The following is a 15,952-nucleotide window of genomic DNA, read 5'->3' as shown; positions in this document are numbered from 1 at the left end:
ACGCCACGTCGCCTTCGTGGCGGCGCAGAGCCGCGCGCAGCGAGCACCGTGACGACGCTACTCGACGTCGGAGGCTTGCTTTGCCGGCCGTCGTCGGCCCTGCCATCGCTGCCCGCGGCGACACTGGGCCCTCATGTCTCCTCGAGACGACCGCCACGCCCTCCGAGATCGGTGGCTGCAGGCTGCATCTCGTGCGGCGGGCCTCGAAGCTTCGCCCTCGTCCTGTGGGTCACAGGACGAGGCAGACTCGAATCTCTCGCAAGGACAGGCTCGGGCCTGGCAAGGGCGCCTCTGCCAGGCCAGCCGTCGCGGAGGTGACTGCGGCGGCGCTGCGGATGCCATTGGCGGCTCAAGGCAACAATCCCTCGGGTGACTCATGACGCGCCGCGACGCGCGTGTTCGGGGCAACTTCAACTTGAACACGCCCGCCGCTCGCCGGACTTACGTAGGCGAGGCTGGCTGTTCGCCAGCGGCGGCTGCTGCTTCTTCCTGGCAGATGGAGCTCGCTGCGGGCGGGCACAGTGCGGAGAGCGCTCGCCGATACCGCCGGCGTGCATGCACCGCCTCCTCGACCCTGGCGCTGACGGCCGCCGCATCGACCGCGCTACCGCCGCGCACGCCGTCCTCATCGTCACCGTCGCACCATGGTCCATGGCATGGACCGCAAGCAGAGTCTGCATGCACATGTATACTTGTTGCTTTGCTTGTACATGTACTGCGTGCTTGCGACCACTCCGACGATCACGACGACGGTCTCGTCGAGATGGGCCCTCGCACCGGAATCGCGAGATTCGCTATCCTATCGGCGCTGTTGACGGTCGCCGGTCGGGCATCGCTTGCTCGTTGTTCGTTGTTCGTTGTTCAGCACAGCAAGTGCTGGTCAGCGCGGAAGTGCAGCTACGCACCGGAAACTCGATGTGGAGGCAAAATCGTCCTGCGGTGGGAAAGCCGTCTATCTATTTGTTGCTACAGCGCTCTTTAGCACTATTTGTACATGTACACGCTGGGCTATTGCAGGCAGCAGGTTCTGGACTTGTCTGGGTCGGCGGCGATGAGGCTCGATGCGTCGAATTCGCTGTGCACGAGCTCCTGGACGGAGCCTCTACGGATGACCTCTCTTCGCGAATCCTGCGCGTGCAACAGACTTCGGCGCTGCTTTGGGATGCTGTTTCCGTCGGCGTGGAAGGACGATACTCGAGTCACTTCGCTCACATGGCGTCGCAATCGCGGCGTGTCTGTGTCTGGCGGCCACCCCGTGCGCGGTTGGCCTGTGTCGAGGAGCTTGTTATGTTGATGCATATAGCGTAGCTTGCCATTAACACCTGGAGCGTACCTGTTAGGGCTTGCGGCCTCGTCATCGTTGCGACTTCATTGGGGCCAGGCTTGCTAGCGCTTTTGGTCGACATGCGCTATCGACACAACGAAGCTGTTAGGTACTCGGCTGCTCAACGCGATTCAAATAGCGCCATGGTTGTCCTAGTGTTCGCTGTTATCTTTGTCAAGCTCTCTATTGATAGCCGCCGTACTAGGGCTGATCCGCAGTTATCGTGTTCTAGTCGCAACGCTCCAGCCAAGCGATGGTCTCGATGTGCGGGGTGTGTGGCAGCATGTCGACTGGATGCAGATGCCGCACGCGGTAGGAGCCGAACTCGCCAGCTTCAGGCTTCGGCTTCGCGCACAGAGCTGCGAGGTCGGGCACTTGCGAGTGAGGATTGCACGACACGTAGCAAATGTGGCGCGGGGCAATGCGGCGCAGCATTTTGATCAGCTTCTTGTGCAGCCCAGCTCGAGGCGGGTCTACGATCACCATGTCCGGAAGACTGGCAGCACCGCCCGATTTCGCTGCTACTTTCTCCAGCAGCTCCTCCTCCTGCCAGTTCTTGGCCAGGTCCACACAGAAGAACTGCATGTCCTCGGAAGAGTAGCCGTTCAAGTGCGCGTTAACCTTTGCTCGCTCTACAGCAGCCTCAACCAGCTCGAACCCGATAACCTTCTTGGCATGAGCGCCCATGCAAATGCCAATACTGCCCACGCCACAGAAGAGGTCCCACACGACCGGCTTCTCCGGCATTGCCGCTATCATCGCTTGAACTTCTCGGTAAAGGGCACTTGCTTGGACGGAGTTCGGCTGGAAGAAAGAGTCAAACGAAATCTCAAATCGATGGCCCAAAATGGTGTCCTCGAGGTGGGAGCTACCGTAGAGGACACGTTCAGTGGTGATGTTCTCGGTTGTGTCGGGAGTCCCATCGCCTCTGCTTCGCCGGTGACGCTGAGCTTCGCTGTCTAAACTCTCCACAATCGATACTAACCGTGGAGCATCGTTACCCTCAGCCACCAGATCCTTTTGGTGTTCCTGAACCAGGTCGTCCACGATGCTTTTCAGCAACTCGCTCTGCTCGCCATTGAATGTCGTTGTGACCAGGCCTAGCATGATCTCTGTGCGCCCTTGGCCATTCACTCCACGACGCAGCACGATCTGCTTCAGAAACCCTTCATGTGAAGTGAAGTCATACGCCTGTAAGCCCGCAGTTTCGCATCGAGAGACAAGCTGTTGCAACAGCCGATTGCACGCTGATGCCTGCAACAGACACTCGTTGAGCGACAAGATTCGGGGGCTCCAAACTGCTGCTCGGCGTCGGCGCGCTTTGCTCTTGCCGTGGACCTGCTTCGATCGCCGAGCGCTTACAGATGCAGCAGGAAACATACCCACCGTGAACGGGTAACGAGGGGGAGCTGCACCTTCACCATCGTCGCCCACATATTTGTCCTCGTCAAGTAGCCAGCGACCTGTGCTGCATGTGAACTCCATCTTGTTACGGTAGTGGTAGAGTCCAGCCCAGCCATCTCCATCCTCAACACCAAGTATCTGCCGGATCTCCATGTCGGGAGAGTGACGTCGAGCAGCAAAGAGCTCTTGGATCCACTCCTGCTTCTCTTTGAGCTGCTGTGCGTAGCTCACATGCTGCAGCTTGCAGCCACCACAGACGCCGAAGTATTTGCTGCACTGAGGCTGCACTCGTTGGTCACCGGATCTCACGATCTCCACTTGTTGTCCGAAGACCGGCCAGGCGTCCCGAGGCTGCTGAGCTGCCCACTTGTCCCTCGACTGGACGTCTCGTTCCCAGACATCCACCTGCATCTCATCACCCGGGGCCGCAAAAGGCACGACCACCTGCATCTCGACGCCCTCGTCCGAGACGTACGAGCCGACGCCATCGCCGTTTCCATTGAGCTTTTCGACTGTCTGTAAATGCTGGCATTAGCACGCAGAAGCTAGGGGGTCCAACCGTTTGGAGGGATTGGAGTGGCTACGCACCAGAGCTACGCAGCGCTTGCCATTAGGCGCTGCTGGGGACGCCGCAGTGGCGGAGAAGAAGCGGTGAGCGCGTGCACTAAAGCGCTCGGGGCGGCAGGGCGGCCACCGACGCAGCAATTGAGCCATCGTCTGGTCCTCGCTAAACTGATTATCAGCCAATCCAACTGCACCACGACCACCGGGACGCTGCTGGCAATCGGAACGTAGAGCCTCCACATCGAGTTTCCGGTGCGTAGCTGCACTTCCGCCAGCACCTACTGTGCTGAACAACGAACAACGAACAACGAGCAAGCGATGCCCGACCGGCGACCCCGATAGGATAGCGAATCTCGCGATTCCGGTGCGAGGGCCCATCTCGACGAGACCGTCGTCGTGATCGTCGGAGTGGTCGCAAGCAAGCAGTACATGTACAAGCAGGCTCTGTGTACGGTCCATGCCATGGACCATGGTGCGACGGTGACGATGAGGACGGCGTGCGCGGCGGTAGCGCGGTCGATGCGGCGGCCGTCAGCGCCAGGGTCGAGGAGGCGGTGCATGCACGCCGGCGGTATCGGCGAGCGCTCTCCGCACTGTGCCCGCCCGCAGCGAGCTCCATCTGCCAGGAAGAAGCAGCAGCCGCCGCTGGCGAACAGCCAGCCTCGCCTACGTAAGTCCGGCGAGCGGCGGGCGTGTTCAAGTTGAAGTTGCCCCGAACACGCGCGTCGCGGCGCGTCATGAGTCACCCGAGGGATTGTTGCCTTGAGCCGCCAATGGCATCCGCAGCGCCGCCGCAGTCACCTCCGCGACGGCTGGCCTGGCAGAGGCGCCCTCGCCAGGCCCGAGCCTGTCCTTGCGAGAGATTCGAGTCTGCCTCGTCCTGTGGGTCACAGGACGAGGGCGAAGCTTCGAGGCCCGCCGCACGAGATGCAGCCTGCAGCCACCGATCTCGGAGGGCGTGGCGGTCGTCTCGAGGAGACATGAGGGCCCAGTGTCGCCGCGGGCAGCGATGGCAGGGCCGACGACGGCCGGCAAAGCAAGCCTCCGACGTCGAGTAGCGTCGTCACGGTGCTCGCTGCGCGCGGCTCTGCGCCGCCACGAAGGCGACGTGGCGTACGACGACTGGCCGGCTCGGGTGACAGCATGCGACGCGGCAGAAGCGCCCCGTCCACGCCGCGAGGCGCACAAGTTGCCGTCCGTACTTCAAGCCTCGCCGCACTTTGCCATCGTCCGCCCCGCAGTCACTCGCAGCCCCCAGCCAGCGCCATGACGGCCACGCTCCTGTGCGCGCGCCGCAGCAATCGCAGCGACGGCAGCGCCAGCAACAAGAGCAGCAGCAGCAATGGCAGCAATGGCAGCAATGGCAGCAGCACCGGCAGCAGCAATGCCGCCGCGGCCCCGCGGCAGCGCCACATCAAGGTCAGCTCGCGCCTGGCGCCGCAGATCTACCTGGGCCACGTCTACCGCAGCGGCGCCTCCGCCTCGTCGTCTCCTTCCTCCTCTCCTTCGTCTCCGTCTCCGGCTTCGCCGCCGCCCGCGCGCCCCGTGGTGGTCAAGTGCGCCGGCCAGCTGCGGCGCGACCAGGCCGGGCGCCTGCAGGGCCCCTGGAAGGAGTGGCAGGCCGCGCGCCAGCTGCGCGGCGGGGCGCGGCGCCACCCCAACGTCGTGCAGGTCTTCGACACGTTCGTGCAGCGCGCGCACGTGTTCGTGGTCATGGAGCACTGCGCGCGCGGCGACCTGCTGACCCACCTGGGCGCCACGCAGCCCGAGAGCCGCCTGGACCAGCGCCGCGCGCTGCGCATCGTGCTGCACCTGGCGCGCGGCCTGCGCTTCCTGCACGAGGCGTGCAACATCGCGCACCGGGACGTGTCGCTCGAGAACGTCTTCGTCACGCGCGACGGCGTGTACAAGCTCGGCGACTTCGGGCTCAGCACGCGCGCCGACCGCCGCGCCAGCGGCTGCGTGGGCAAGCCGCAGTACGTGGCGCCCGAGGTCGTGGCCCAGCGCAGCTACGACCCCGTGGCCGCCGACGTCTGGTCGCTCGGCGTGCTGCTCTTTATGCTGCTCACGGGCGCGCCGCTGCTCGAGTTCGCGGCGCCCGGCAGCCCCGAGCTCCGCACGGTGCGCGCCGTGGGCTGCCGCGGCGTGCTGCGCTCCTGGCACATGGACGCGCAGCTCGCGCCCGAGACGATGGACCTGCTGGACAAGATGCTGCAGTTCGACCCGGCGTGCCGGCTGCAGAGCATGAGGGCGGTGCTCGCCCACCCGGCGCTGCTGGCGGCCAGTCGCCAGGAAGACGCCGACGCCGACGCCGACGCCGAAGCCGAGAGAGGAGACGAGGAGGGAGCGGCCAAGTGCTGAGCTGCAGCTTCTTCTGGCCCTCCCCGAGTGATTTATTGCGTGTAGCCGTGTAGTAGTTCTCGACCACAATGGTTCCTACCCTCAATGCAAATGTACGTCCGTGTGCTCAAGTGCCGATTCTACAATATACATGCACGCAAGCAAAAGCGTTGGCTTTCTCGCTGCTGGGAATCAGCTGATCGCCTACCGATCGATATCGGCGATTCTTGTTGAATTGAGCTTACCACCTGTACGCCCGTCTACATAACGTCAGTGTTTTCTGTTGTAAGTCCATCGTTGCGTTGTTTAGCATGGAATTGGGTTTCCAACGGCATTGTGTACAAGTATCAACTTTTAGTTGGTTATTCTTGGAGGTTGCTGCTGACACATCTGCACGCCAGTCGTCTTCCTTCGTAGCATTGCGGCGATGACAAGCGCTCGGAGCTTTGCCGTCGCCCCTCACCCATCAGCCCAGGCAGACCCGGACGCACCTCGACGGAGCAGTGTGTTCAAAAACATTCGAGTTGTCGCGGTATCTCCTCGAATTTCGGAGGCACGGCGTCATGGAAGCAGTGTACTAATTACCCCTCTGGAGACTGCAGTCGTCACTCCTCATCCGTTAGATCTCAGCGGCGAGTTTCGGTCACGGAAGAGCAGAACGTTGCAGAGCGTTGACGAGGACAGTGAGGGACTACCCGCGAAACGAGACGCGTTGTTTGGCTTCCCGATTCCACTAACGCCTCGACAGCCGAGTCATCTTGCAAATCCGATGGGCGCGTTTGGATATTCGTTGGCTCCGCTTTACGATCTCTGGGAACGGCTTCAAGTAAGCCACTGCGGACAATACTCCGTTGAACGGATGCTAGCCTTGGATGAATACTGCCAACGCTCGTCGTTTAGACGGGTGCTGGCGGTGTGCGTGCTCACGCCGTTAATTCCGCTACTGCTAATCGTGTTAATGGAGTTGGCGCCTTTGAGGCCGGTTGGAGATGGGGCGAGTGCAAACTACACTTTCTGGTGTCGACACGCCTTGACACTTTGGCTCACTACGCTTTGTGTAGAAGGGCAGGCGAAGTCGTGGATCCCTGAACTCCCTTTGACCTCGAAGCAAGCTCTAGCAATTGCCTCAGGAACCGCAGCCATAACAGCAGGACTGGGGTTGCTCACCGCGGAACTATGGATCTTTCCTCTCCCATTTCTCGCCGTGCTCGGCTCTCCAGTATTTTGGCTGAGCTGGGCTGTCATGACTCGTGTGGTTCTAGGTCCAAACCCTCTTCTCGGGGTTCAAGACGCATACTTCCGTGTATGGCGATACGTGCAGATCACTGCGCTTCAGAGCTCTCTCTTGGCGATTTATCCGGCTTATCAAATTATCTTCGCGGTGGTGGACAGATTAGTGGAGATGCTGATAGTGTCCTTGTTACCAGTTATCAATGTTGTTCTGAAAAACGCCTTAGTTGCTTGCGGATCCCACCTCGAGGACAATCTCCCGGAAATGGTCGTCCTCACGGTGGACGGATTTAGTGCGCTTTACTCTGTGATTTGTATGCGAGGAACGAACTCGATGAAAATGGTGCTGGCTACGGTCTTTATCAACGTTGTGGTCATGTTGCTTTCTCTGCACGGAATGAATCGTCGATCTCGAGCCGCAAGAGAATCGCGCTCGTATTATCTGATGCAGCTGTTACAACGGCAGGCTATGCGAACTCCATCCTTTTTATCGTCGTCTTCGGCTGGGGGTAGTCCCGAGTTACTAAGCACCTTGGTGTTTACGACGGTGAAAATGCTGCAAACACCCGGCCAATTCGATCCCACCGAGTTACGTCAAATTCGACTGCTCTCCGGAACGCAACATAAACTATCGACCTCCAACACTGCTCTACTGGAATCACTGGCAGCTCGGTGTGTCTACCACAACGGACGGAAATTTTCTGAAGTTATCTCGATGTCCAAAATCAAGTCACGGTATGCATCAGCAACTATCGAAGGTCGAGTTCTAAGTGCTTCTCATTTTACGGCTCCGACGGCACCGCAATCACGCCTGGCCCATCGACTACGTGCTGCCTTACGAAGACTCCCAGAAGCTGGACGAAAACTTGGTAGTGGAGTTGGTAGCCAATTGACTCGTTTCCCAAGTTTTCGCAGTGCAAGTCGTGAGAATACCCACGAAGAAATTGGCACAAGCGCAGGAATGGATAGTTTCCCTAGTTTGCCTTTTCTTCATCGGGTAGCAAAGGCAGTGAAAGCATCTTCACATTGGCTTTCAGAACGAACATCGTCTCCAAAGGCGCCGCGCCCTGTTCAGTTGCCAGTCATGGATCTTGACACCTCTGCCAAGCTACGCACGCTTTTGATGCCGGGAAGTTCTGCCATCGGCGACGTATTGATCGAGACGCGGAAGAAAAACACGAGAGCAGTGAAGCAAGCACTGCAGCTATTGTTCAACAACGAATACCTTGGACTGACGGCGTACACGCTGTTCATCATCCCGATGCTGTACGTTTTGTACATGCCCATTCTCCAAGCCCTGGGCAACGAGGTGTACTACCCGACCCATTTCGCCTTGATGGAGGATGCCAACCAGTTTCTTAATCGCATGATTGTAATCGCCATTCTGGCATTTTTACAGCTTGCTGTAATCATCGTTCTACATGTCTTCGTCGCGACGCGATTTGCCGTCTCAACAATTTATCAGATCGCGTTCTTCACTCTAGTGACAGGCAGACTGCTAGTCTCCTTCATTTTTGCAGTTCAATCGACACTGATGCACTACGGTAGAGTTTACGGTGATCTTTTCGGAGACTCAAAGTCGATGTTTAATGCAAATTTCCCTCTGTCTAGGTGCTGACTTCTCATTCCGCTTGTCCTGGATTCAGCAACGTTTTCCACCCACCGACAGCTAAGTTTCTACGTGTAGTGTGTAATGCCACAAAAACAAACGAGAATTTAATCTACTAATCTTGTTTGTATTGATGACCCGATTGCCAGCTCTCCGTGAATACTAGAACTGAAAAAAAGTTTCAAGGAAGTCAGTCTCCTCTACCTATCCTTGGTCATACTAACCACAGGCGCAACGCCCTTTTCCCACTTGATTGGTAACCTTGAGGAAGGCGAAACGATAAAAATCTCCGCCTGCCCTATTCTAAGCCAATGAATCGGATGAATAAGTCGTAGGGCAGCAGCGACTTTGCGCTTGGCGGGCGATGGACGACATTGGAGATGTTGTCGTACCCCTGCAGTCCCCCAGCACTCGCCCCACTGCGCTACGTGGTGGTGCGAGTAGAAAGAGTATTCGAGGTGTGGCGGTAGCTCCACATTTGGGGGGCACGCCAAAAAGAGGGAGCAGCGTACTGCACAACGTACACGGGCGTGCGTTGCCTTCGATCGGCGTCAACATTTCTCCTCCGAGCGATACTCTTTTGACCGCGACTGAAGGTCAAACAGCAGCTCCAACTCGACCGGGTTCAAGGGTATCACTTCGACGCAGCAGCAGTTTTTCCCAAGCAATTCGAGAGCTCTCGACGGACCATTTGCGGACACTCGACAGCATTGGCATTTTGCCCCGGAACAGTGATAGATCGCAGAATGAATGGCCAAGCCCGCATGGATCGCCCACAGCTGGTTCAAAGGTGTTACCGCGTCGACGAAGCTACGTGCTCTACAATGATCAATACAAAAAGCCACGGCAATCCAATCCACACGGATCCCTGCTACGCCAAAGCACTCTACTAAAGAACCTTCGAGAGATGGCTACAATCGTTCCCGAGCTACCAGGAACCGCTGAGGGTTCACCAGAAAAGAAAGTAACAATTGATTCCGTCCAACCAGGACAAAATCCCAACAAACGACGGTCGGCAGAAAAACGTGAGGCGTTTAACATTGTTCCAACGGAGACCGAGCAGCAGCGCAACCATGCTGTAGCAGGAACGAATTACATGGGGTTCACCGTACCTCCTCTCTATGATCTTTGGGAGCGTCTTCAAGTCAGTCATTGCGGACAGTACTCGGTCGAACGAATGTTGGCACTCGACGAGTACTGTCAACGAGTTTCTATAGTTCGGGTGCTGGCCGTTTGCTTATCATTCCCATTTGGGCCGCTAGTGGTGGTGATTCTCACAGAGTGCATGCCACTTCAACCCGTGGAGAAGGGAGCGCTGGCAAATTACGTTTTCTGGATACGGCACACCATCATGGGGACAATCCTCGTGTTCTATGCAATGATTCAAGCGAAAGTTTGGATCCCAGACATGCTGTTGTCGACCAAGCAAGTGCTAGTGGTGGCGGTAAGCACGTCGGTCGTCTACTCAGCGAGCAACGTGGTTATTGCAGATTTGTGGGTGTTCCCGATCCCGTTTCTTATTGTTGCTGGAGCTCCGTTGATGTTTTGTATTTGGGCGGTCGCTAATCGCATCGTGTTGGGATCTCATCCGCTGGAAGGAGTACAGGACGGACAGTTCCGAGGACGTCGAGTATTGTTACTGACTGCCGTGCATGCCTCGCTGCTAGGCATATATCCAGCGTACCAAGCTCTGTTTCTCGAGGTGGATGGAATTTTGGAGCTCGGAATGATCGCACTGCTGCCAGCAGTCAACCTCCTTCTCAAGAACGTGCAGACAGCACTGGGGTCGCACCTCGAAGACAGTTTGCCGGAGGTAATTATCTTCAGCGTCGACGTCTTCAACGCCATTTACTCGGTGCTTTGCATGCACAGCGCCAACTCGATCAAAATGGTAGCGGTGACCCTAGTTCTCAATACTCTGGTGATGATGCTGTCGCTGCATGGCATGAACCGCCGATCCCGAGTTGCTAGGGCGTGTAGATCGTTCCAACTCATGGAGCGGCAGCAGCAAAAACTGCGTAGGACACAATCCGTGTTGGATTCTGTCATCACAGGGGGCAACCCAGCATTGCTGAGTACGCTGGTGGCGACTACTATGAGGATGTTGCAGGCGCCAGGGCAACTGGACTCGCACGAACTCAGCACAATTCGACTGCTGTCTGGTATGCCGCAACAACTCTCTCAGGCAAACGCGGCTTTGCTGGACTCGTTAGCGGCTCGAAGCGTTTACAACAACAGTCGACGAACCACAGTGACGACTTCGGTATCCATGATCAAGTCCCGCTTCTCGTCGGCAGCTATGGAGGGTCGATTGCTTAGTGACGCGCATTTCACGTCGCCGGCTCTAACAAAATCAATGCTTGTCAAGCGACTGCGGGGAGCAGTGCTGGTAGTCCCAACCAGTCAATGGCTGAGCACGCGAGTGAATTCGCGTACGAATAGCAACAAAAATGGAGTGCTCAACATCCGCGACAACCATAGCAAAAGCACCGAGTCGGACGACTCAGAAACAGATAAATTTTCACGTCGACCATCCACGGACTCGTCGGAGACAGCAATGCTCCAGACGCCTACGCTATTCGCCCCACGCATATCTCAACTAATTCACGCAACCTCACACTCGAATGTTCAGGCAGTGGTGACGCCACCAAGACTGTCCCGCCTCACAGTTCCTGAACTGTGGCAAGAGACTTCCGATAAACTGATCGGACTTATGTCCAAGAGTAACCCTGTGATCGGCAATGTTCTGGAAGAGACTCGAAAACAAAACACTCGAGCCGTCAATCAAACTCTTCAGCTGCTTTTCAACAACGAATACCTCGGACTCATTGCATACACTCAGTGTATTATCCCACTTGTCTACCTCCTGTACTTGCCTGTGCTACAAGCCTTGCCGAACCACATTTACTATCCGACCCACTACCGCTACTTCGGCGTGAAAACCGAATTTGATGAACGTATGACGGTCATTGCGTGTTTGGCTGGGCTCCAGCTGGTTGTTCTTGTGGCGTTACAAGTCTTCGTAGTACAGCGCTTCGGTGTTTCGACAATTTACCAGGTCGCGTTTGTGCTCGAAACACACTTCACGCTGCTGCAAGGACGATTTTTGATGTGGCTCATTTTCGCGGTGCAGTCGACGCTGATGCATTATGGTAAGTTGCTCTACATATAGTGCTGTCGTTTAGTACATGTACAGATGTTGCTAACTTACATGTAATGTTGGTTGTCTATTGTGCAGGCGTTGACTTCAGTTTTCGGTTTGAGTGGCTCCACAAGTCTTCCGTGGGGAACTAAAAGCGGCGATTTATTGCGCAACTTTCCGACATGGGAACTAAGGTTGGTTGGGGTCTTTCTCAAATCGACCAGAATACCATATCGAACGTATATGTACGAAATCGGCGGAGTGCGTCTAGTGATCAAGGCGGTGTCGTCGGAATTATTCCTTATTATCTCAATGGGATGCGGATTGGTCCCCAATCTCACCCTTGCAGTGGCGTCACTGCTGCTCTTAATAACTGCAAATCCGGGAAGATATTCGTCCTGAAGTCCGACGTGTCTGCGATCACCACCAAGTAATTTCTTACTAGAAATTCACAAACCCACCGTTGAAACGACAACTCTCCATCGCACACGGTCTGTGATTCCCTATTTCGAGGCAAATAAGGTACCGGACCGAAGACTAAGCTTCAAGTATTCCATCAGGTCACAACAGTTTAGCTTTCAGAGTCTCTATGCAAGGCGCCCTGGATGCTCGTTCGCACCCTTCGGATGTTCGACCACAACGTTCTCGTGTGAGTAGAACAAAAAAACAACTTTGGGGAGGGGTTGTGGCTCCAAACTTCGAAGCTGCACCACGGCGTGGACGCAGTCTACTACTCACTTGTGGTAACCCGCTCACATCTTCGCCGTTGGGTTCGCAACAAGTCGTGAAAATCCCGTCGAATCATGCAGATGCCGTGGCGACTTCTCCAACTCGATCACTTGCTCGTGGTCGAGCAAGCAGTACTTCAAAAGCGCACTATTCGTTGGGGACACTCTGTGGTCTTGCAGCGCTAGGACAGGTTGACGATGTGCACACGAACTCACCCAGAACTGACTCCAGGAACTCGCCACGTCGGGGTAGTTACGTGCTGAAAGCTCAACCACGCTGTCCAGGACAACCCGGTCATCGAATCATTAAAAGTACCTCGTTGAAGCATTTTCGAGACTCGACAAGCACGCTTCCCAAGCTTCCAGGTACCATCGAAGGTTCTCCCGAGAAAATCAAAGCACTAGGTGGTGTCGCTTCTCCTCAACCAGTTAAACAATCGTTCAATGTTTCTATCCCCGTGAAGCCTGAACAACATTCCAGCCAACTTGCAGAAACTACCGCGTTCTTCGGATACTCGCTTGCACCACTCTACGATTTTTGGAAGCGGCTTCAAGTGAGTCACTGCGGACAGTACTCTGTCGAGCGGATGCTTGCACTGGACGAGTATTGCCAACGAGCCTCCATCCTTCGAGTTTTAGCTGTCTGTTTGCTCTTTCCGCTGGGTCCATTGGTTGTTGTCATCCTGACTGAGTGTATGCCTCTGCAACCCGTTGAAAAGGGTCCTTTCGCGAATTACGTGTTCTGGGTCCGTCACACTCTGATGGGAACCCTGCTGGTTGTTTGCGCTATGGTCCAAGCCAAATCATGGATTCCAGGCATTTCCATGACGATGATGCAGGTTTTTCAGGTGGCGATTGGAAGCGCGTTGATGTACACGACGGCATGCATCACTATTGCAGACTTCTGGGTGTTCCCTATACCATTTCTTGTGGTGGCAGGAGCTCCATTAATGTTTGTTATTTGGGCGGTAGCGACTCGAATAGTGCTAGGTCCTCGTCCTTTACGCGGGGTGCAGGATGGAGAATTCCTTGGACGCCGCTTCTTGTTGATAACTTCGGTTCACGCGTCGCTGTTGGTGATTTACCCGTCCTACCAAGCTGTGTTCCTTGCATTGGACACATGGATGCAGTTAGCATTGGTCGCGTTGCTTCCAGCGATTAACCTTGCGGTGAAAAATCTCCAGACTGCGCTGGGGTCGCATCTGCAGGATAATTTACCGGAAGTCATCATCTTCAGCGTTGACGTCTTTAGCGCCATTTACTCGGTGCTCTGTATGCATAGCGCTAACTCGATGAAAATGGTCGGGCTGACGCTGGTGCTGAACACGGCGGTCATGCTGCTATCTCTCCATGGAATGAATCGGAGGTCGAAAGTTACTCGCGCTTGTCGAATGTACCAGTTTATGGAGAGACAGCAGCAGAAGCTGCGTAGGAGGCAGTCGGTGTTGGGCTCTGTTGCTAGCGCTGGTGGCAGTCCTGCACTGCTAACCACTTTGGTCAACACTACTGTAAAGTTACTCCAAACTCCAGATCAACTCAATGCGGCGGAGTTACAAACGATTCGACTGCTTTCAGGTCTACCGCACAAGCTTTTGGCCACCAACGTAAAGCTATTGGACGACCTGTCAACGCGCTGTTTGTACAACACCAGCCGCCGATCAACGGAGACCATACCTGTAGCCGAAATGAAGGACAAATATTCTTCAAATTCGATAGAGGGGCATATTATCAGTCACTCTTATGCTTCAACTACGTCAAAGCCAGCTCAGCGATTGCGTGTGGTTTTATGGGTAGCCCGAGCGGCTAGACGGCTAGTTTTGCGTCCTGAAACCCACGAAACAACTACATTGGATCTGCGGCTGGAGCATTATGACAATTCGAGCAAAAGTACCAACTCGGGAGAATCGGAGAGCGAACGATTCACTCGACAGTCCTCAAACCTTTCTTCGCACGCATCTACCGTCGTTCCAGAGTCTACAGTAGCCCAGGCGCTTGCTGAGGTTTGCAGCCCAACGCTGGCCGCTAGCAACTCTGTTGTAAAGAATGAACTCGAGACTCAGAAGCAAAATACCCGAGCCGTCAAACAAACCCTTCAGCTGCTATTCAACAACGAATACCTCGGACTCATCGCGTACACCCAGTGTATTATCCCTCTTGTCTACCTGCTGTACATGCCCGTGCTTCAGGCCTTGCCGAACCACATTTACTACCCGTCCCACTATCGCTACTTCGGCGAGCACAATGAGTTTAGCGAGCGGATGAAAGTGATTGGAATTCTAGCCGCGTTACAGTTGGTGGTGCTCGTTGTTCTACAAGCGTTTGTGGTGAAGCGGTTTGGGATTTCAACGATCTACCAAGTGGCGTTTGTGCTGGAGTCGCGGTTCGCACTCTCCCAGTGCCGCCTGCTGATGTGGCTGATATTCGCAGTGCAGTCGACGCTTGTGCACTACGGTAAGATCTGTCTGGCAATGATTTCGTCAAAATCGTTCTGACATTCGGTTAATTAACTGACGTAGGTGTGGACTTCAGTTTCCACTTTGCCTGGCTGCACAAATCGAGCGCTGGTGGATCCACAGCACGTGGATAAACTTTTATCTATCTTCACCCGCAACTCAGAAGAGATACTACATAGTATCAAACAAATAAAACTGCAGGGGCCTGGTTTGCAACTTCCCGCTTGAAGCCGGACACACTGATAGCCCAACCACCAGACAGCATTCATGACTGTTTGGCCTAACAGCCAAGAAAAATTGCTGCTCCAATTGGACTACTATTCTCAGTGTGTTGGAAAGTCCACGACGAATTAGTCAAGCCCAGAATGAACAACGCCAGACATGCTCGTGCACCTCGTCATTCTTCACAAGAGGACCAAGTGCTCTCAATATCACAGCGGCGAGTCGTACAGACGGCGGCGCAGCGTGTATGTGAATGTAGCGTGCGTAAAAGCGTTTTTCTTGGACTCCTCAGTTTACCCCTACAAATGTTAGAGAGCATTGTCGCGGCGAGTAATATGGCCAAGCAACGATCATCCAAGTGCGAGAGTCACAGCCTCGGCATACCGGCTTGCTGCGAGCTCTAGGGGATACAAATCAAGCAACGTCGCAGAGTCCTAGAAACTCTGTGAAAGACGCAGATATTTTGCCTACACCTCCCAAGATAACCGCTGATCGGAGCACCGAGTGTGCGGGAGGTCTGTGGCACCGCTCTATGATCTCTGGGAGCATTTGCAGGCCGACCACTGCGGCCAATACTGGATTGAACGTATGCTTGCGCTTGATGAGTACTGCCAACGAGTTTCGATTCTCAGAGTTGTGGCGACTTGTGTCGTTGTTTCTCTCGGTCCACTACTTGCTATCGTGTTTGTCGAGACTCTACCTGCGAAGTAGGGAGCGCTGGTGAACTACATGTTTTGGGAATGACATACCCTTCTGGAGGTAATACAGATTCTGTGGGCTATGATCCAGGCCAAGGTGTGGATTCCAGAAATGCCTCTCACTTTACTACAGGTAATTATTGCTGGAGATGTCAGTGCATCCGTGTCCACAGCGACGAATATACTTATTCCTCATTTGTGGGTGTTTTCGATACCATTCCTTATCGTCGCTGGCGCG

General features: G+C 55.4%; 3 protein-coding genes across 3 annotated transcripts; 2 read left to right on the top strand and 1 right to left on the bottom strand.

Moving 5' to 3' along the window:
- Positions 1 to 1,552: 1,552 nt before the first annotated feature.
- IUM83_02690 (RNA methyltransferase) lies at positions 1,553 to 3,442 on the bottom strand (the record flags this gene model as incomplete). The annotated part of the gene is made up of 4 exons (XM_067926630.1): positions 1,553 to 2,192; positions 2,310 to 2,515; positions 2,687 to 3,244; positions 3,317 to 3,442. The coding sequence occupies 4 exons, from the start codon at positions 3,440 to 3,442 to the stop codon at positions 1,553 to 1,555; spliced, it is 1,530 nt and encodes a 509-aa protein (XP_067796446.1).
- Positions 3,443 to 4,558: 1,116 nt separating this feature from the next.
- IUM83_02689 (serine/threonine protein kinase) lies at positions 4,559 to 5,653 on the top strand (the record flags this gene model as incomplete). Its single annotated transcript, XM_067926629.1, has 1 exon — positions 4,559 to 5,653. The coding sequence occupies one exon, from the start codon at positions 4,559 to 4,561 to the stop codon at positions 5,651 to 5,653; it is 1,095 nt and encodes a 364-aa protein (XP_067796401.1).
- A 4,226-nt stretch (positions 5,654 to 9,879) lies between these two features.
- Positions 9,880 to 11,765, top strand: IUM83_02688 (uncharacterized protein; the record flags this gene model as incomplete). The annotated part of the gene is made up of 2 exons (XM_067926628.1): positions 9,880 to 11,623; positions 11,710 to 11,765. 2 exons carry the CDS (start codon positions 9,880 to 9,882, stop codon positions 11,763 to 11,765), a joined length of 1,800 nt encoding a protein of 599 aa, XP_067796400.1.
- Between the last annotated feature and the right edge of the window lie 4,187 nt (positions 11,766 to 15,952).

Source organism: Phytophthora cinnamomi, assembly GCF_018691715.1.
Source record: "Phytophthora cinnamomi strain GKB4 chromosome Unknown Contig16, whole genome shotgun sequence".
Classification (NCBI taxonomy): domain Eukaryota; phylum Oomycota; class Peronosporomycetes; order Peronosporales; family Peronosporaceae; genus Phytophthora; species Phytophthora cinnamomi.
Note: the sequence above shows the minus strand (reverse complement) of the source record. Positions and strands in the feature narration are given on the sequence as shown.